The sequence below is a fragment of the Mytilus edulis genome, chromosome 3, assembly GCF_963676685.1.
Source record: "Mytilus edulis chromosome 3, xbMytEdul2.2, whole genome shotgun sequence".
Taxonomy (NCBI): domain Eukaryota; kingdom Metazoa; phylum Mollusca; class Bivalvia; order Mytilida; family Mytilidae; genus Mytilus; species Mytilus edulis.
In genome coordinates, this window is record NC_092346.1 from 14,638,363 (window position 1) to 14,660,695 (window position 22,333).

The 22,333-nt window shown below is 32.6% G+C and overlaps 1 protein-coding gene across 1 annotated transcript in view; it reads right to left on the minus strand.

Annotated features, from left to right (window-relative positions):
• Nucleotides 1-22,333, minus strand: part of LOC139515878 (integrin alpha-4-like) — a 45,826-nt gene that overhangs the window by 3,776 nt on the left and 19,717 nt on the right. Inside the window, exons 5-20 of the mRNA XM_071305616.1 lie at nt 20,666-20,726; nt 17,934-18,050; nt 17,423-17,532; nt 15,777-15,845; nt 14,121-14,261; nt 13,422-13,533; nt 12,433-12,612; nt 11,973-12,179; nt 11,344-11,516; nt 10,688-10,822; nt 9,498-9,997; nt 7,228-7,399; nt 6,370-6,489; nt 3,354-3,482; nt 2,381-2,473; nt 215-361 (exon numbers count right to left, since the gene is read on the minus strand). Of these exons, the coding sequence (XP_071161717.1) occupies nt 215-361; nt 2,381-2,473; nt 3,354-3,482; nt 6,370-6,489; nt 7,228-7,399; nt 9,498-9,997; nt 10,688-10,822; nt 11,344-11,516; nt 11,973-12,179; nt 12,433-12,612; nt 13,422-13,533; nt 14,121-14,261; nt 15,777-15,845; nt 17,423-17,532; nt 17,934-18,050; nt 20,666-20,726 (2,466 nt within the window). The remainder of the gene's footprint in view (nt 1-214; nt 362-2,380; nt 2,474-3,353; nt 3,483-6,369; nt 6,490-7,227; nt 7,400-9,497; nt 9,998-10,687; nt 10,823-11,343; nt 11,517-11,972; nt 12,180-12,432; nt 12,613-13,421; nt 13,534-14,120; nt 14,262-15,776; nt 15,846-17,422; nt 17,533-17,933; nt 18,051-20,665; nt 20,727-22,333) is intronic.

Genomic DNA, 22,333 nt, shown 5'->3' on the forward strand with positions numbered 1-22,333 from the left:
TGCAGCAAATGTCTAGCTTTTGTTTTAATACCAGACACATATTTGTTTAGTCTTTTTATGATCCCTAATTACAAAACAAGTTGAGACAACATTAGTTTGTGGATAGTTGTTTTATTGGCAATCATATCACATCTCCTTATTTTTTAAAACGAAGTCATTTCAGTCCGGTAATTAATTTAGTCACAAAAAAACTTACTGTTACTAAAATACTAACCTTTCTTAGTATTAGAGCCAGTATAACAAGAAGTAACAATCCCGCAACTAATCCAACAACACCGCTACCAATACTAATCCATATACTAATTTGTTTTGATTCTACTGTATCTACTGTTACTTCTGTAGGGAATATTTCACTTGAAACCTGTAAGTTATCACGTAAAAGGTATAATCACAAAAATACTGAACACCGAGGAAAATTCAAAACGGGAAATCCCTTATCAAATGGCAAAATCAAAAGCCCAAACACATCGAACGATAACTACTGTAATGTTCCTGATGTGATAAACATGATAAACGTTATTTGGCTTGTTCAATTGTTTGCCCAAAGCAAGGAGCCTGTTAATCATAGGGTTGGTTGGTATCTGTTCCTTTATCTGTTTTTTGTTTGTTTGTCGTTTTATCGTAAACCAGGCGGTGGGTATTCTCATTTGAATTGTTGCATAGTTTGTTATGGAACACCCTTTATTTATAACCATGTTAGGAGTAATTATAAAGGGAAGTTTTTTTATGACTTATATGTTAGATATCATTGATAAAACTAATCGAATATATATGTAAAATATTTTCAGGACTTAAATTGTAGGAAGAGATGAATATGGTAATAAATGATAATATATTGATGCGTATTCAAATAACTTCGAGCAATAGCTGTTTGCCTAAAATAGAATGACTTAACAAGCGATTCGTTTGTAAATGATATTGTAATCAAACAAGCAACTCGTTTACATATAAAATTGTGACTAAACAAGAAAGAAGTTGGCCACACTAGTTTGACATAACAAGCCAGTCGTTTGCTTAATATTTCTTCTATGCTCGAAGAATTGAAAGCGACGATAAATTACACGCAAATATACATGGACTTTATTCTATGCTCGAATAATTGATAGCAAAGATGAATTGCATGCACATATACCCGGCTTACTTCTATGATCGAATTATTGGTAGCAATGATGAATTACATGCATATGCACCCGGACTTACTTTTATGATCGAAGAATTAGTAACGATGATAAATTACATGCATATGTACCCGGACTTACTTTTATGATCGAAGAATTAGTAACGATGATAAATTACATGCATATGTACCCGGACTTACTTTTATGATCGAAGAATTAGTAACGATGATAAATTACATGCATATGTACCCGGACTTACTTTACTGATCGAAGAATTAGTAACGATGATAAATTACATGCATATGTACTCGGACTTACTTCTGTGATCGAAGAATTGGTAACGATGATAAATTACATGCATATGTACCCGGACTTACTTCTGTGATCGAAGAATTAGTAACGATGATAAATTACATGCATATGTACCCGGACTTACTTCTGTGATCGAAGAATTAGTAACGATGATAAATTACATGCATATGTACCCGGACTTACTTTTATGATCGAAGAATTAGTAACGATGATAAATTACATGCATATGTACCCGGACTTACTTTTATGATCGAAGAATTAGTAACGATGATAAATTACATGCAAATGTACCCGGACTTACTTCTGTGATCGAAGAATTGGTAACGATGATAAATTACATGCATATGTACCCGGACTTACTTCTGTGATCGAAGAATTAGTAACGATGATAAATTACATGCATATGCACCCGGACTTACTTCTGTGATCGAAGAATTGGTAACGACGACAAATTACATGCATATGCACCCGGACTTACTTCTGTGATCGAAGAATTAGTAACGATGATAAATTACATGCATATGCACCCGGACTTACTTCTATGATCGAAGAATTGGTAACGATGATAAATTACATGCATATGTACCCGGACTTACTTCTGTGATCGAAGAATTGGTAACGATGATAAATTACATACATATGCACCCGGACTTACTTTTATGATCGAAGAATTGGTAACGACGACAAATTACATGCATATTTACCCGGACTTACTTCTGTGATCGAAGAATTGGTAACGACGACAAATTACATGCATATGCACCCGGACTTACTTCTCTGATCGAAGAATTGGTAACGACGACAAATTACATGCATATGCACCCGGACTTACTTCTATGATCGAAGAATTGGTAACGACGACAAATTACATGCATATGCACCCGGACTTACTTCTGTGATCGAAGAATTGGTAACGACGACAAATTACATGCATATGCACCCGGACTTACTTCTGTGATCGAAGAATTGGTAACGGTGATAAATTGTCTGTTATTGTTCTCACTCTTTAGTGTAGCAAAACTTTTATAAACTACACCAGCCACCTGAAACAAAAACTTTAATTGGAAATAGCAAGATACATTGTTATGATATTTATTTTTACATGATTAGCGCAGATAAGGATATGATAGAAAAGATGGGTCCTGATGTGCGATTCGGACGCAAGTGATGTTTACACTGTTGTTAATTTCTTAAGTTTACCCTTGTATATATATTTACAATCAACTACAAAAATGTTGACCTTGTCAGTCTTCATGGACTTACCCCTTTCTTTTTTTTTTTAAACTTTTTTAATCACATATTTCTACTTAGAGGTTCCATTTGAAATCATCATTCACAATTACGCAATTTGATAATTATAACCGTATAATACTTAAACTATTAACAGATTTCACTTTTTCTAATAGATATTTTCACCTGAAAGTTTCATTTATTCTAAATGATTATGACCCGGCTATTTCTTTATTGACCCTGGTATCGATTTTCAATCAGCTGTGTTACCCCTCTACTCTTCAAACTCATGGCAAATAAATCACAACCAATCCAAACAGGATAATTTATTTTGAAATAACTTTCTAGGAAAAGGAATTTAAAATTGTTCTTGGAACAGGATATATATTTTGGATTTTTTGGTGCGATTGTTTTATTCCTTAAATCCTTAGAAATCGTTTTGTTTAGCAACTAACATGCTTCTATTGTCCTAAACACTCACTGCTTTAAATTTGCAAAAATGAGGCAATGCTTCCAAAAAATAAATTAAAATCACAAAAATATTGAACTCAGAGGAAAATCCAATTTGGAAGTCCATAATCACATGGCAAAATCAAATGACAAAACACATCAAAATCACATTTAAAGCTATAAAGTTCAATACATCGAAAGACCTGCATACACAATAATTTGGTAAATGTTCATTGTACTCACCTTTGTGAAATTAAGTGACTCTTTCAATATATTTACTATAACATCAAATGTATCGATCTCGTCTTTCTCTAATAAATCGATCTTTATTTCAATGATCGCACGTTTACTCGAATCAACTGTGTGACAGGTCTACAACATAGGTTACATTTGATTTGCATGGTAAATATTGTTCATCACTTAAATAATGGTTTCATTTGAGTAGCATGGTATATTGTCCATTGCGCCAAATGTGGAGCAGGATCTAACCTTTCCGGAGCACCTAATATCACCCCCAGTTTTTGATGGTGTTCGTGTTACTTAGTCTTTAGTTTTCTATGTTGTGTCTTCTGTACTTTTGTCTGTTTGTCTTTTTTTTAGCCATGGTGTTGTCAGTTTATTTTCTATATATGAGTTTGACTGTCCCTCTGGTATCTTTTGCCCCTCTTTTAGACAAATGTTTTATTTGATACATGTAAGCATGGCAATGTTGTTTATCACTTAAATAATTGTTTCATTTGATTAACATGGTAAATATTGTCCATCGGTTAGACAATGGTTTCATTTGATAAACGTGGTAAAATGTTGTCTACCAATTAAACATAGCGTTCACTTGACTAGCATGGCAAATGATGTTCATCACTTAAACATAGATTTCATTTGATTAGCACAGCAAATGTTACTACCCCTTAAAACAAATGTTGTCTACCACTTAAAAAGAGGTTTCATTTGTCTGGCAAGAAAAATGTTGTCCAACACTTGTACATAGGTTTCATTGGATTAGCATGGCAAATGTTGTTTATCACCTAAACATTGTTTTCATGTGTCTAGCATGGAAAATGTTCTCCATCACTGAGGAAAGATTGATAAATACAAACGTTATAAAACATTACAAAACAGCTTTCGAAATAAACTAATAAATACTAAAACAGAAATATCGTTAACAAAACCATCATCCAATATAAATATTTATAACTTAGATCAAAAATAATATATGATGTGTCATAAAGCTTTCACCTCCTGCCATCCCCTTAAAAACGTGACATGAAATAGTCACTAAATATATTTGTATTTTCTTAAAGAAATAATATTTGGTTTTCTTTTCTTTGAATTTGCCGTTTTTGTTGTTGTTGTAATTTTACTTTCTTTTCCACCCCTTTTTAAAAATTCAGTTTCGGTGGTGGCTATGACTAAAATAGATATACCGTTAATCTTAACTTTATAAGTATTGGGCTAATTCAACAAAATCTAGGAAGGAACATATTATCAGTTAGATAGTGTGTGCTAGTGACCTAATATTATACGATATATATGGGGTCAGTAAATTCCACATTAGTTGATAGCGAAGCTTGAATCCCCATATGGAATTTACTGACCCCATATATATCGTACTGGGTCACTAGCACACTATGTAACGAATTTATCTTACCGACTATCTTAAAAAAGTGGTTAGTCACTAGTGGCATAGCACTTCGGTGTTGACATGCATATTAATTATATGGTCTTTTTTTTTTATTAATCAACTATTCACAAAAGTATGAATTATTCAAAATACTAAGGGTTTTCATATCCCAGTCACTGGGTCGATGTCACTGCTGGTGGACGTTTCGTCCCCGAGAGTATCACTAGCCCAGTAGTCAGCACTTTGGTGTTGACATGAATATCAATTATATGGCCCTTTTTATAAATCAACTGTTTAACAGAGAATGAATTATTCGAAAGACTAAGGATTTTCTTATCCCAGACATAGATTACCGTAGTCGTATTTGGCACAACTTTTTAGAATTTTTGGTCCTCAATGCTCTTTAACTTTATACTTGTTTGGCTTTTTAACTATTTTTGATCTGAACGTCACTGATGAGTCTATTGGTACATTTTATAACTATAAAAGTGATCCACTCTTCAATACCGTTAGGCTTAAGACCTGCTTCCATTGGTATATACAAAAACAAATAACAACAATAACAACTTGATACCTTTAAATGTTTTTTATGAATTTATTTCAATCGTTCATCATCAATTGTATCGTCTTTTGAAACCTTTAAGATTTTTCCTTAACGTTTTTTTTTTAATAATAGGACGTAACACCACTACTAACGGTAAATTGGAATAAGCCCCGCCTACTAACCTAATATTGAATATAAATGGTCGCCACGCGGTTGTTTTTAACCAATCATATTCCTAGAAATGTATAGGAGGTAAGATAATGTGATATACTCTGTCAGCTATGCAATATTCAAGTTTGATAGCAGTAAGAATCATTAACAACATTTGGTCACTGGCGGAGAGTCATCTTATAGGCATTCAAACCGCATCGTCCGATAAGTAGCTTATAACGTTAAACGTTCGACGATACCAATTAAGCTATAAAATATTTTGCATTAATTTGATGCAACTTATCATTATGAAAAAGAAATAATCAGTTCGCACTTAAAAGAATAAATTTTTACAGTAAAGGTTTCAAAGGTAGACATCCTTTGAACAGTAGAAATAACACCAAACTGTAACAGGATGCCGAAACATCTGGAAATATGTCATGATACTAAAAACTTCAAATTAAACAAACATGTGCAATAAAACAGTAAACGAGTGAACGCTGTTTATTTTTTTTCTCTATTTTATGTTTTTACTTTTTTACATTACTTGAGCAGAGTGAGAAAAATATTTCTCATCACTAATAAAATATCTGTTCTCAGCAAACTATTGGTTGAAATTTAATGATGATGTTAAATTTTCTTGATTTCTTCTGAATTTCCTTTTGTGACATCCTGTAAAAAAGCAACCATATCTGATGAAGTCACATACATGGAACACAACCTTTCTGCAAATCTTTGAAAATGAAGGACAAAAATCATAAAAGAGAAACAATTTTCACCACTGTAACTCGTATTTCACGATATTTCTTGCTCTCAACAGTTAAATTTAATCATTTTAAAAGTTCGACAAGCCTCGCGCTTCAATTAGTAAAATTTAACTGTCTCGAGTAGAGAAATATCTTAATACACTTGTTGCAGTGATGGAATCTATATATATTACTTACAATTTCCTTAAGCATCTGTTCAGTTTTTCTACGTCTTCGACTTTGTGTTGACTTTTCATTAACTATTTCGCCTGCAAATCTAACCACACGCCATGTAATCTTAGAACTATGTCCTGATATCTGTAATATAACTTAAGCTTACTTTCTCCGTTCATAAAATTTGTCATTTATTTATTTTTTTATTTTTTTATATATATATGCTTAAATTTCGTTTAGTAAAGTTTCACTATTAGATTTTATTGTTTTATCATATCGTGAATCAGATTATCAAGAGTAGCTTAAGCAATAGTTTAAGGCTTAGATATATGATTTTTTATATAGTTTTAATTTGTATTTACAACTCTCTCTCAGGAACTGCAAGCACTTTAATTATCTATTCTTTGTGTTTTGTGTTGGGTTTTTTTTTGCTAGTTGTTTTTGTGATGTTTACCGATATGATGAATTTAACCATTTTCAACTGAATTATATTACTTCTTTTCATGTTGTGCTTTTTATTGTATTTTGTTTTGTTTATAAGTCAGACCGTTATTTTTCTTGTTTTAATTGTTTTACATTGACCATTTCGGGCATTTTATAGCTTTAAATGTGATATGACTGGTGAATAGCTGTTTATAGAGTCATTATAAATGAGATTTAGACCTCTAGAATTACATGTGTCAACCTTCTCGCATCATGCGTTTTCCTTATTCTAATACGCCTGGTGAAACACAGTTTTTAGATCCATTATACGGAGAATTTAGACCTCTAGAATAGCATGGGTCAACCTTCATGTTATCATACGCTTTTATTTATCTAATATGACAGAAAGAAAGATTTCTATAGATCCATTGCGCAACAAAATTTAACCTTTTCAATTACCTGTATCATTTCCTTTGTCATCATGGTAATTCCGTCATCTGATATGACTGGTACACATATCGATATTGACCCATTATACAGGGGACTAGGACCCTCATTCTTTATACCATAGGTATGAACAAATCTAACTATTTCTTTCTCTGTGATTGTTAATTGATCTGGTCTTGATATTCTGTACGAATAAAATAGATTATATTTTGGAATGATTACTACTTACCTCTTTAATATTGGTATAAACAAACACTAGAAAGAATGACTTAATTTTTATACAACCTTGGTGTCATAATCATATTATTGCTAATGATTTATTTTTTCACAGTTGACAAATGAACGAAAATGAAAATTATGTTACGAATTGGTATCGTTCCAACAAAATTTCTTGTTGATTTCAAAAGAAATGTTAATCTGTGTATAAAATTAATAAACTTAACATATGAAAATGTTGGCCTTACCCGTATATGGCACAATTTTTTGGAATTTTGGGTCCTCAATGCTTTTCAACTTTATACTTGTTTTTCTTTCTAACTATTTTAATCTGAGCGTCACTGAGGAGTCTTATGTGGACCAAACGCGCGTCTTGCGTATTATGCGCAATAACAATATACAACAAACAATACAATATGCAGTTTTATATTTGGATATGTTTAATCAGACAAAACAATATACTGTATACACAGGCGAATGAATACAAAAACATAATTTTCTATTTTGAATTGTTTCACATTTTGTCAATACAAAGCTGTTTAGTTTGTATACATTACTAGTGTAATCTGCCTAATCCGACACCTGAGTATTCCAACATCCTGCTTTAACCAACATTTTTTTTCTGGTCCCAAAATATTTCTACCCTTGCAGAAAAAACCTGAGCATTCCGACACCCTGCTTAATCCGACATTTTCATTTTTTCGGGCCCCCATTGTGTTGCATAACACAGATTTCACTGTATTTGTTTTGCTAATACGCTTGTTTCCAATCGTTATCTTTCTGTCAAAGTATTTGGTTTCAGGTGTCGTTATTTCTGCCGTTCTGCTGTTTGAATCTCGGAGATCCAAAATCACTTACACTTAAGTTTTTCACGCACGGTTATGATTTAGTTGCTGACTTATATAATTGTGGGCCCATTACGATACACATCGATATAAATAAAGGCAACAGTACTATACCGGTGTTCAAAAGTCATAAATCAATCAAGAAAAACAAAAACAAATCCGGATTACAAAAAAAATCAGAGGGAAACACATCAACTGTAAGAGGAAAACAATGGAACAACATGAACACCGACGTGCATAAAAAACAAGTGAAACTGCGAGCTACTGCTCACTGATGATACCCCCGCCGCAAGTGGATAATATTAATAGTGTAAAAATATGCAAGTGTTCGGTAAACAGGAAGTTGTCGAGTGATGAATCTGAAAACGCATCACACAGTAAAGCTGACTTATATAAATCCTGAAACCAAATTTCAGAAATCCTTGTATTGTAGTTCCTGAGAAAAATGTGGCGAAAATTTTCAACTTGGCTATCATGTGTAAAATCATACAAGTGTTCGGTAAACAGGAAGTTGTCGAGTGATGAATCTGAAAACGCACCACACGGTAAAGCTGACTTATATAAATCCTGAAACAAAATTTTAGAAATCCTTGTATTGTAGTTCCTGAGAAAAATGTGACGAAAATTTTCAATTTGGCTATCATGTGTAAAATCATACAAGTGTTCGGTAAACAGGAAGTTGTCAAGTGATGAATCTGAAAACGCATCACACGGTATGGCTGACATATATAAATGTTGATACCAAATTACAGAAAGGGTGGATGTGTAGTTCCTGAGAAAAATGTGACGAAAGTTTTGTGGGACGGACTGACTGACGGACGGACGGACGGACTGATGGACGGACGGACTGACGGACGGACTGACAGACAGAGGTAAAACAGTATACCCCCCCTTTTTTAAAGCGGGGGTATAAAAACCAACACACATAGAAACGACTATTTTATAATAGCTGCCATATTCTTGATTTGGTACAGGACATTTTCAGAAAAAAATGGTGGGTTGAACCTGGTATAATGGCATGCCAAACCTCCCGATTTATGACAATGTGATTTTTTTCACTCGCTAAAACACTACGCGACAGCACTAACACACGAACGAACATGCATAACAGAGAAGCGCACAGATAATATAATAGTCGACACAACATGCAATCCACAGAGCAACAACGAACATAACTTTAAATTGCTTGGTCCATGTTCACATCATAAAATAATCACCTACCCATTCAATAGTACACTGACATGTAATTTCACACTGGCAATGAGTTTCCAAGAATTATCCGAAATATCCATATCGGTACTGGTGGCTTTAACTGATGTATTGAAGACAAGCTGCTGTTCAAAGTTGCCAAGACTTTCTCCATCTTTAATCAATAGATCACGTGACACTATAAAGCGAGCATTCATGATGACTATTTGTCGCTGCAAAAGTGTATTTCTGAGATCACACTGAACATGCGACTCTTTGTTTTCGTAAACAATGTTTCTGCAGTCTACAGGCTTATTAACTTTATTTGTCGGCTGGCTGAATCCAAAATATCTGGTATTGTCAGACATGTTAATTTTTATCCGAGTCCCATGTGACAGATCCCCTTTGTTCGTTACTTTTACGGTAACTTCTACTTCAGAAGTTGCCCCTAATATAATTTCTTGTGGATAAATTGTGGATTCTATCCGCAGGTCAGGATGACATGTTCCATTACAACCCGTTGAAAAGTTAGCCTGAAACAAAAATATTTCATTAAAGTTTCTTGCTTTTTTATAACTGTTCTTCATTAATTGTTTACTATAAAAAAAAACAACAAAAAAAAAAAAACAAACAGGATGGAAACTGTAAGTCAGCATGCACAGCAGGAGACGCTTGTTTTGTTGATAAACCTGTTTCTTACAATTTTTAGCGTCAAGTTATTCCTTTGATATTTTTTATCTGATTATCAGAGAGAGATGAAAGATACCAAAAGTACATTTAAACTCATTAGTAAATGATAAATGTCTAAAAACAAGACAAACAACAGTACACACCACACCATATAAAACTGAAGACTAAGCAACATGAACCCCTAAAAAAATTGGTAATGATATCAGTTGCTCCGAAATGGTAAAGCAGATCCTGCTCCACATGTGGCACTAGTCTTGTTGATCATGTTATTACAAACACGGGATTAGGTCTAATTCGTTAGGTCATATTCGGGGAGAGACGGACTTTATGTCTCGTCTGAATTGGTTTCGAAAATTGAATATCGTTCTCCTTTATATGGAACAGCGACAACTCAAGTTTAAAGATGTGCATATTTTGTTTTGGCAGCTTGAACCAGTTAGTCTCTCGTTTGAAATATAGACGATCATATGCACCACTAGTATTCTAATCAAGTTAATCCCCTACACCTACATCTATCAACATAAATTACATACAGAGTCTCTGTTGGTTGTAATATCATTATCAAGTACAGGTTGAACCTCTCCCAGTATTGGTGAATCACTAAGTCTGTACGTTGTTTCCATAACCAATTCTTCCTCAAGTGTTGCAAAAAACTGTCTGTCTAACGCCTAATAGAAATTAATTTATCAATTTTGTATACTAGTATCTAAATGTATATGTTTGGAAAATAAACATTCACAATGCAGGGTAGACTAGTATTCTTATATTGCCTCATATTAACAAAGTAGCATATTGTCTTCATTAAGCACCCACTACAGAGTCGTCTTATGAATATGACATTTTTGTTGCCGTTCATTTGAATTTTTTGAAAAGGGTATATCTCAGCATAAAACAGAAAAAGACAATACTTGCATTGCGACAAGTACAGATGCATACCAAGAAATGATAATATAACAGGATTTTTTTTATGAGTACACAAATGATAAAGATAGAATTTATTAAAAATAAAAATTAAGTTCAAGATGGTCGCGGTGTGATTCTTATCTTTATTTTAATAAATTCATGGATATTGTTTTATAGTTAATATCCGATATGTCCCGTGTTATAATTTTCTCTTCTTTATTTTCTTGTATTTGATATTACAACATGAGACTTAATTTTTCCTTTAAAAATTGGAAGTTTCACAAACCGTCACAATAGCAAAGTACTCCATACATGATTTTGACAATTTTCTAACTAGAAATCTTCCTTCTAAGTTACTACTTTCAAACTCTTCTGTTTCTGAAGAAAGATGAACTCGAGTTGGCTTACTTGGAGTGGAAAAAGTTCTCCGAATATCCGAGCTCAGATTATAATCAACCACTAGGAATAAGAAATAAAAAGAAGACATTGAAAATATTGGTGTATGTTGCATCAATGGGGAAAACATGTCAAATTGTTATCACATGTGCGGTCTTGCATTCATTCTTATACAATTCTGCCAATGAAGAGCTATGGATGCATATTTGTCTTATTTATAAAACTGAAAATACCCTTGTCTAGTGAATAAATAAAAAAAAAAAAGGAAAAACAATAGCATATAAGCCCTCCACAGAAAAATCTAAAATTTGGACAACACGAATCACCTTAATAACCAGAGGTTAAGTCGCTTTCGAAAATACTTTTGAATTCATTAGCTACTATCTTCATCTTAAGTATAAATTGATCGTCTAAAGCTAACCTTTTGATACTCGCAAATTAAATCTTTAAACTCACAAACTGAATCTTTATACTCACAAATTGAATCTTTATACTAACAAATTGAATCTTTATACTCACAAATTGAATCTGGAACTGAAACTCCAGTGTAGGAAAAGCACAGCCTAACTGTCACACATGGTCTGTATAATTCATCTCGACATTTCAGTTCAGACGAGTTCAAAGGGATATCAGATGGAAATACTTCAATGGTGTTATTGAGCTTAATAATAGGTCTGCCTCGTAATACGGTTACAGTATTAGACATGTAGGATCCAACAAGGAAATCTAAAGAAAATACAATACGATAATAAACTACTGTCTTTAACCGACGTTCAATAGTCATAAATCGATCAAGCGAAAACAAAACCGGGTCTCGCACACCAAATCACTTCTTACATTCATGCAGTAATTGGTACATAATTATAATATAGAATAAATCCTCGGCAGATTTAAGAAAAAAACATATAAGTTATAATGAATAAATAATATTGATAAAATTAATGATAAAATTAATGATAAAAACATTTTTCCACATTACCTTGGTAATCATTATTGTCGATGTCATAAGCAGTTGAAATGTACCAACCAAACGACTGTAGGTTACTACTAATATCTTGAGCCTTAATTTTCTGTGTGTATGTAAGTTTGTCATAACCCCCGTGGTAGATATATATAGCCCCTTTGTTGCTCTCCTCATACGGTGCACCAATGGCTAGATCTGTGTAAAGATAATATTTTACATCGTTAAAAAATAAATATCTTAAATAATAATATTTTCGACACACTTCGTAGAAAGCATCCTTTCGACAGAGAAACACATCTGATCCGCAACATAAACCACAATGCTTGTATTGATTAAAACATATTTAATAACTGGCAGGTGTATTCCGGATATAAAAACTACTCAAAAAGCGTTATGCGGGAAAAGGACTAAAATTGACTTGTTTATGTTCACGCAACCAGTACAAATGGTACTCATCCATTCAGTTCTAAAGATAGAATCGTCATCTGATATTTCAGTGTTGCTTATCATGTCGTGTGATGCATTTATAACAAGAGTCAATTACGTTAACAATTTATTAAGAAGCTTTAAAAAAATTATCTTAGGTCTTAACTTCTTTAGGCAAAGTTGATCAGAGATCAATTTACTTAAAGGTCATCGATGGTCATAGAGCTTCCAACCTATGCCACACATCTATGCTATCTGAGGTTTTGATTTTCTTTAGATCTCGGTTGGAACGGAATTTAATGCAACTGTCATACAAGTGGGAGGTTAAGCTAGCTTTACAATAAAGTGTTATTCGCCATTTTCTACAAAGGAAAAATTCATGTACAAAGTCAGGAATATGATAGTTGTTGTCCATTCTTTTGATGTGTTTGAGCTTTCAATTTACCTGTATCTGCACTACAGTGCAGTGCTAAACCGACGCATTCACATTCTAATAATTGTACCCTTAAATCCCTCCTTGTTTTGTATCTGAGATACACTGCAGTGCTAAATCAACCCGTAACAACTCTAGTACATACCCTTGTGTCCATCTTTATTTATATCTCCTATACACTGCATAGCTGTACCAAATCGTCCCCATTTCGATATTCCTTGTAACTTTTGTCCACTGACTCTGAGAAGTATATTTGGCTATTTATATGTAAATAGAAAATATATTTGTTTAATACACAAATCGACGGTGCCCAAAACAGCGTCACTTAGGGGTTACTCCCTAGCAAATGCAATTAATTAAATAATACGAGAAGATAAAATTAGTATGATGTTGAAATACAACATGCTCATAATCTGTTGCTGATTTCATAATGAATTTAAAAACACACAAGATATCACATTTATGTTTTCTTTAGACACTAAATATAACTTCAGTCGAAAAACAGTAAACAAATATATATATATCAATGTATGCGTTGGTGTTGAACACGTTTTCGGAATATTTGTTATTCCAAAGCTTTCAAAAAACGAAACTGATCTGGTATCACAATTGTTTTAATGGTTTTTTTTTACAGTAATCAGGAAGATGTTAACTTTGTATACTCACCACGGATATCATAGACGTTTAATATCCATGTTTTGAGAACCCAAAAGTCAACGCTGTTATACTGATACAAAACATCACTAATACAGTGTATGCATGTATGTGTATGTGTGTATGTATGTGTGTGTGTATGTGTGTGTGTGTGTGTGTAAATTCAATGTTTTAACAATGATCTAATTACATCTGTGTCTCCATAGTATATGTAGACAACGCCTGAATCTAGTACATCATTATATTGAAGAGGTGCTCCGACAAGTAAATCATCTAATCCATCACCGTTAATGTCTTCAAAGACAATAGAACTACCAAATCCACTTCCAGACTGGAACAAAAAATACATGATATATCAGGGTATGTGGGGTAAGCTACTGTAGATCTTTTATTTTTGTGGTTTTTGAAAAAAAAAACTATATTTTCGTTTGATTTTGAGGTTTTTGAAAAAAATAAATATTTTGGTTGATTTTGTGGTTTTAGTACTTTTACACGAGTGTGCGTTCAAGCCTGTTTAAACAATGTACTTCGCTGAACAAATGCATTTGAAGTTCAAAAAAATCAACAGAATCAAGAAAATTGGTATAGAATGGCTAATAATGAATCCACTGTACCATAAGCTCCAAAAATATGGAATTGTATTTAGTTTTGATTTTTACCGTACGTTCTAATGCTTTGATGTTAAACCAGTGTCCCAGACTGGTGGTAAGTTCAGAAAACACGTTGAAGAACAGCATTTATTTCGAGCATTACTTTTTGTTTTATGCCGGTAGCATATAAAACAGTGGTTGTCTGCTATTTGGGATAACTTGTTTTACACAAATAGGTAAAAGATACAAATGAGATAGTCAAAACTCAAATTTCGAAAACAAATTCAAAAATGCCATGTCAAAAAATGGGAACGTAAAGTCGATCAACTGTACACAAAATACAATATTGAAAACTAAAAACTGCAAAACTAACTCCACACAAAACCGGAGTTAATCTGAGGTGCTACGGAAGGGTACACATATTCTGTTCCACATGTGACACCCATATCGTTTAAGTACAAACACAGTAATTTTTTTTTATTGTTGTAGAAATCAGAGCGTGGATTTTCTCTTTGAATTGCTTACTTATTTATGATCCTGGAGACTAAATAGTATATTATGCGTTGTAGGTTTTATTCATCGACGCTGTAACGGCGACACTGTAATTTTGCACATCTTTGTTTTTCACATGGAAAAAAGTAATGTCACAAAAATACTGACCTCCAAGGAAAATTCAAAACGGGAAGTCCCTAATCAAATGGCAAAATCAATAGCACAAACACATCAAACGAATGGACAACAACTGTGATATTCCTGACAATGTTCTTATGTAGAAAATGGGCTCATGTGCAGTCCTATTCGTACTTAATCTTAAAATATACAGAAATATGTGTCTAATTTATAATTCTACCGAGTGTGTCGTACTTTTCCCGATGGAAACATTTTAAAAAGTCAAAAAACAAGAAATTAAAAAAAAAACATGAAAGTTCAAATCGGAAATTCCCGTATCAAAACTTCAAACACATTAAATAAATGAACAAACAACTGAAACGTTCCTGACATATGAGAGCAGATTTGCATTCGGAGTGTCACATGCATAGCAGGTGATGAACTCTATTTCGGTCCTTTTAAAGTTTATGAGATGTTCAAGTATTGTTTTGTGACTGTGATTAAATGTACATCAGTTTTTGCAGTATGTTCTAATGTTGTATTGTTGAACCACTGTCACAGACTGGTGGTAAGTTAAGAAAACATGTTAAGGTCCACTGCATTCGTTCTGTAAACCTATTGTAAATATTGTATAAACCAAAAAGTACCTTTTCACCTACAAACTGTTTCTTCAAATATAACTTCTTGTCAGTTTGTTTTAAACAAAAAACAAAAACCTATAAAAGAAACATTCTTCTGCTGTCAATATTTAATGAAAACACATATCAATACAAATAATAAAACGTGTAAGATTAATTAACTTATATTTATTCATTTCAGTGATTATTGGGTTTTTTTTACGAGAAATCAACGTTTTTCAAACAAAAGAACCAACGTTGGCACGACGTTGCCTTTTATAGCATATATATCATTGATGTGGTCATAATTATAAATAAGCTGTGTATAAAATTTAGAAATATTTAAATACTAAGGCTTTTCTACCTCATGAATAGATTACCTTAGCTGTATTTGGCAAAACTTTTGGGAATTTTGGTCCTCAATGCTCTTCAACTTCGTATTTTTTTGGCCTTTTTAACCTTTTTGGGATTCGAGTGTCACTGATGAGTCTTTTGTAGACAAACGCGCGTCTGGCGTATTTTCGAAATTTAATCCTGGTATCTATAATGAGTTTTGTTAATTATTATTGATAACATTATTGTACGATTTAAGACCAAAATCTATGACAAACGTGAAAACAAACTGATTGCCTGATACGATGTTTTCGTGTCTCAATTTAATTGCGTTTCGTTTTGCTAAACAAAAATCAGTTTGTAATGAAAGCCACATACATTTCTGATGTCACAAATGCGTCACTTTATACGTATCTGGTAAATCTTCGCTTATTGAAACAATTGAACATTTAAACATACAATTTCATCCAGTTTTTACAATATGGAAATTTGGCAGTTTAAAATATTTAGACTCTTAGGGTCAAAATTAATAAAACGCTTATCAACTCATTTACCGATTCTGACATTTTTCTGAGAGAGGATTCACATTTGAGTTGCTACATGCATACAATTAACTAGTGAAACTAAATCTGCGTACGCAACCGATCTTCTTCCTTTTTCATTAAGAATTTATTTATAGCTTGTTGAATATATTTTTAATGAATTCATGAGATTTAACCATTGGTAAATTAGTTTTGACCCTTACATTCTTTTTGAAATAAGATTCCGTAAACAAAATTGACTAATAAGTTTGTTGCATTGTTGAACTGATAAACGAATAAAATATTAAATGTCAAAGATTCCAGCAACTTGTTATACGTCTTAATTTCATCTTCACTATGTGTGATTTCAACATTTCATCATGTTCAATTAACAAATGAATTATGGGTCCCGTGAACTATTCAATTGTTTTGTAATCTGATTATTTGTCTTCTAATAAGTGGTGCATTGCGTTGCAACCGTGATATCTAAAGCATTAAACTTCCCTGCATTTAAAATGGCATATACATTTCATCCCTGGAATATCAAACTATGTCGATTCTAATAGAAACGATTGGTCAGACTTAAGGATGTAAACATGACAGGTTTATAACTTTTGATCAAATGTTCGGATTCCCTTGTGGTTTTTCTTATCGTACTTTGTAAACTATTTTGACAGATATCACCAATTTTTCATTTCAAATTAGACTTCAAAAGCTTTAATAAGAATTATCACTTTTAACTAACATTAGATAACAAAAAAAGTATGTACATTTCTTGATAATCAGGTTGTAAAGATAAAGAAATAAATAAAAGCAACTCACTCCCCCTACTATTCCATTTTTCCATGTAGAGTAGTGCGGGGCTCCTAATAAAATAACTCCTGGACATTCTTCATCAGAATCTGAAAGCTTGCCTGTGCTGACACAGTAACCTTGTATAAAAAGATAACTTTTTAAAATGTTTTAACAAAAGCTCATTTACATTTTAAAATGTAGAGTAAAGTGTATAACCTGGTTTAACGATAAATATTTGTAATGCTATCACACTATGACAATCATATAACCTGGTACAATGTATAAAAACATAGTTCTGAAATAACAATATTCTTTTGTTTGGGGAACAAAGCCATGCATGTTCGTATTCCAATAAAACATAGACTGCACGTGATTGACGTTAAGATTAAAATTGCAACATTAGAACTATTTCAAATAATGCTGGGGTTATGACATGGTTATCATGGATATATAGATTGCGCTCAATATATACTTTATTTAGGGATTGTTGATATGAATATATAATTAAGTGACTAATGTTATGATGTAATGATGTTACCCATTAAGCTTCCATGATGTAGACCTTGCTTCGCGGCATCTTCAGCAAAGTCATGTCGGGTGAAGATCGAAAAAAACTCACGAATCGTTGAATTACCAGAATACTGTAAAAAGCCACCTGTTGATATCAAACGTTTTCTGATAAGTATAAGTTCAAATATATATAAAACCAGTTTATTGTTAAGAAAACAATCGATTTTAACAACTACTGGTCGCGTATAACGACTGATGAAACATATATGTGAATATAACATTAAATGGAGCATTATTAAACACACATTACCCACTTACGAAAGGAACAATATAACTTCTCTTATAGTTGGAGCCTGTTATCTAATTCTTGCTTGAAGAAATATTATTTATAGTTATACAAATAGTTATCAAAGGTATACAAAAATCTGCGTTAGTTTGATTGGATTATCCAGTTGATATTACCACATTTGCATTGGCTATTTTTTAGGTCAATGATGACTTTGAAAGGTTAAAGACTCACACATAATTTTTTTTTATAAATTTTCTGTTTTCAAAACTTTGAATTTTTCGAAAAACTAAGGATTTTCTCACCCCAGGAGTAGATTACCTTAGCCGTATTTGGCACAACGTTTTGGAATTTTGGGTCCTCAATGCCAGGGCCGTAACTAGCCTCTTTTAATAGTGAGGCAAAATATATTCGCCGAGCGGAGCGAGGCGAAAAATTTTGGGCGAGGGGTCTGGGGGCCGCTTAAGGTCGCTTAAGGCCCCCAGAAGCTCTGAGAAAAATAACGCAAAATCATGCATTCTGAGCGTTTCCCAGACTCTTTCTTGCATTGAAACGGCATAATTAGTTTTTAGATATTTTTTCGACAATCAGGTCTCAAAGCAAAAACAAAGATTCATTGTTATTTAAGACTTTTAGGTATTAAAGACAACATTAAAAGACCGATTTGTAGGATAAAGCAAAAATCGTAATTCTCATAATTATTAATACCGTATCTATCTTTCTGTTCTTGTCTTGTATTGTGATTAGACTTTGGTGATTTTTTATGACTAGATTTAAATATAGTGACATTACAGTATTATACTTTAAGTACTAGTACTGCTTTAGTCCACACTAGGGTACATCTTCGCCTTGTTTTACGATCTTTTACGGTATTACTGATTCTTTAAAAGTATTGTTGAAGACCATTCGGCAACTATCAAGATGAAGAACAGGAACACAAACTTTGACCATTGATCATTTGTATTTTTTCTACGCATTGACTTTCTGAGTGATTATGTCCCCATACTCCTTTATTATCTGTTAAAGGGTCTCAACACTACTTATAGATAGGGTGTCTTCCTCCATCTTGGATTTTGAAATACTAGAAAACAAGGTCTAGATCTTTGATGAAATGTGCAAATTTTTATAGTAGTAGGTAATTCATGTGTAAGAATTTTCATTATAATATAGAAAATGCCATGTTTGGTCATATTTATGATTGTATTTTACAAAAATAAGAATCCTTTTGTTTGATTCATTTTTTTCCAACTTTGTCAAATAAGGGGAGGCAACTCAAATGAAAGGGCAGATAATCCAGATAGTGTTACTTTTACAATAGAATGTGTTAGGAATTTACCCATTTTTACATGTAGCAAGAAAACGAGTCCGGTGACCCCATTTTTTCTTTTTCTTATCTGAAAGCATAATACTGAAGCTATCGTCTCATATTTTATCTCAAAATTCTATGGTGTGGTTTGCGTTTTATGGCGGAAAAATGGGTTTTCCATGCATAATCTATACAAAATCTTGACAATTTTGAACAACCTTTAGCGTGAAAATAAGTCCGGTGACCCATTTTTCATATTAATGTTTTTAAACAAGCAGGATATGAACTACATTTTGGCAAATTATTAAAAGATTCTATGGATTATAATTTAGACACCCCATCTACCTTAACGAAGTTTAACCTTTCAATGTAAAAGGTCATACATGGCCGAATGTTTTTTTTTCTTCAAACTATTTGATACCGGGAAATATGTGACCTTACTTTAATTCAAACAATGTCAGCTATCTAGTTTTATTTACAATAAAACAAACTGTTTTGTATTCTTCGATATCAATTTCAATTATCCATGCAGAAAGGACAAATTTGTTTGTGTCCACTGAGTAGCATCGCATGTTTTTAAAATATATTTCTCGCACAATTCTGGACATCAGTGGACATGCAACATTGCAAAACCAAGTTTACAAATGAAAATCAACCCTCAGACTATAGTCATAAAGTAATACAATAAATGAACAAAAGACAAACCCGGAACACAGAAGTACAAACAATAGACCATCAACTCTGAAAACTAAAAGGAAAATGGAAACATGGATAATGAAAAACATCCAGGGGATACACCAGAGAGTGAAGAGAACTTGCTTCTTGCAAGACACTTTCCGTGAAAACAATTTGATATGAAAACAACCTTTTGTTTCATTTTTTTTTTTTTTTTTTTATTTTTTACATGAGGCAAATGCCTCATTTGCCTCAATGTAGTTACGGCCCTGAATGCTCTTCAACTTTGTAATTATTTGGCTTTTTGAACTATTTTGATCTGAGCGTCACTGATGAGTCTTATATGTAGACGAAACGCGCGTCTGGCGTATAAAATTATAATCCTGGTACTTTTGATAACTACATAACATTAAATATTATAAAAAATATAACTGACGTATGGCAGGAATATTTATGTGAGTGTCCTATTAGTTGGATATTGTAAGAAACAAACCTTCGTTTTCCACGAATCCTGGAGCTCCTATAAGTATGTTTAACAATGAATTATCTTCATACTATTCAATATAAAAATAACATAAAACTTAGTAAGTAAAGCTAATCTGAGGGGATAATGAAATAAGATATAAAATACACGATTAGAAGATAAACACTTTGTGAGAAGGACGGTAACTTTTCTACAAATAGACAAACCTGACACTGAACATCTAACTGTATCACAGGGCTCATGTGTAATATGGAAATCGCGTGTCTGTCCTGAATTTCTGTCTTTATCATTTTCAAAAGGTTTCTTTTGTCAGTAATAATGAATACGTCATTATTCTCTCTCCTTTAGAACGAAATGCTTATTTCATTGAAATATATCCGGAATGTGTTAATGGGACACAGATTATGCCCCATTTGCATATCAAGATATTAAGGGACATCACTGAAAAATGGCAAAAGTGATGCTATTCAAAATGATTAATTTGTACTTGATCTGAATTTTGTGGTAATAAGCACATGAAGCATTGTGCATTAGTTTCATTACATAATGATATGGTTGAGGCAACTTAAGCTTGAGAACGGAAACGAAAAAATCAGCATCTGTTTTCATTTGTATAAGGACATAACTCTAGCACGTTACGGTAAAAGTCACACCATCAAAATCCGAACTTAGTCTGTATCTTGTGGTAATAAGCATTCATAACGTTGTGTTGATGCAAACCTAAATAGGCCATGATAAAGGAAACAAAAAAGTCTGCTTTTTTTCCATTAGTAAAGGGACATAACTCTAGAACGATAAAAGGTACACCACCAAAGTGCATAACTAATCTGTATTTAGTGATAGTAAGCATTGTATAAAAGTTTCAGAACATTCAGGTAAAGGAAACTAAAGGTAGAGAACGGAAACGAAAATATTAGCATTTTTCTAATTAAAAAGTGACACAACTCTAAAAAACTTAAAGTGACGTCACAAAAACTCAAACTTGTTCTGTGTTTAGTGATAATTAGTATTATGTATAAGTATCATCACATTTGATTGAAGAAAACTAAAGTTTCAGAACGGATATCAACTTTTGAAGTACGGACGGACGGACGCTACGGCGGGGGCATAACATGTATGAAATGGTTTTGTATTATGATTTTTTATATATGCAGCACATCATTCCTTTAAGTATATCTGTTTTACGTGCTAAATTAAATCGCTTGCATCTTTTTGCTATGGCTTAAATACTTATATTACTAGACACTTTCGGTTTTGAAGAAAAACGATCTGAAAATAACCTTGAAAAACGCATTCCTTTTAGTTGTATACTTGACATATACTTATAGTGAGTGGTGTTTAAAATTATCAAAATAGTATTTTCTAACCTTATAACATTAATCCTAACTCTAACACTAAAACTAGCGTTTTCCGGATTTATTCAGACAGGACAAAACGTAAACACTTAAAAGCTATGAAAGTATACCTCTAAAGAAAAATAGATATAAGCTACACGACTACCAAGACAAAAGAGAACAACAAAATTCGGAGGGAAATGGGGCCTTAAATTATTAATGTTTTTTTTTTATTAAATTAATGTATTAAATGTGAGAGTTACTATTATTGACTTAATTGGTCGAATCTATACTTTTCCCTTGAAATAAAACTAGATCATGAATAGAAGTTGTGCCAATAGAA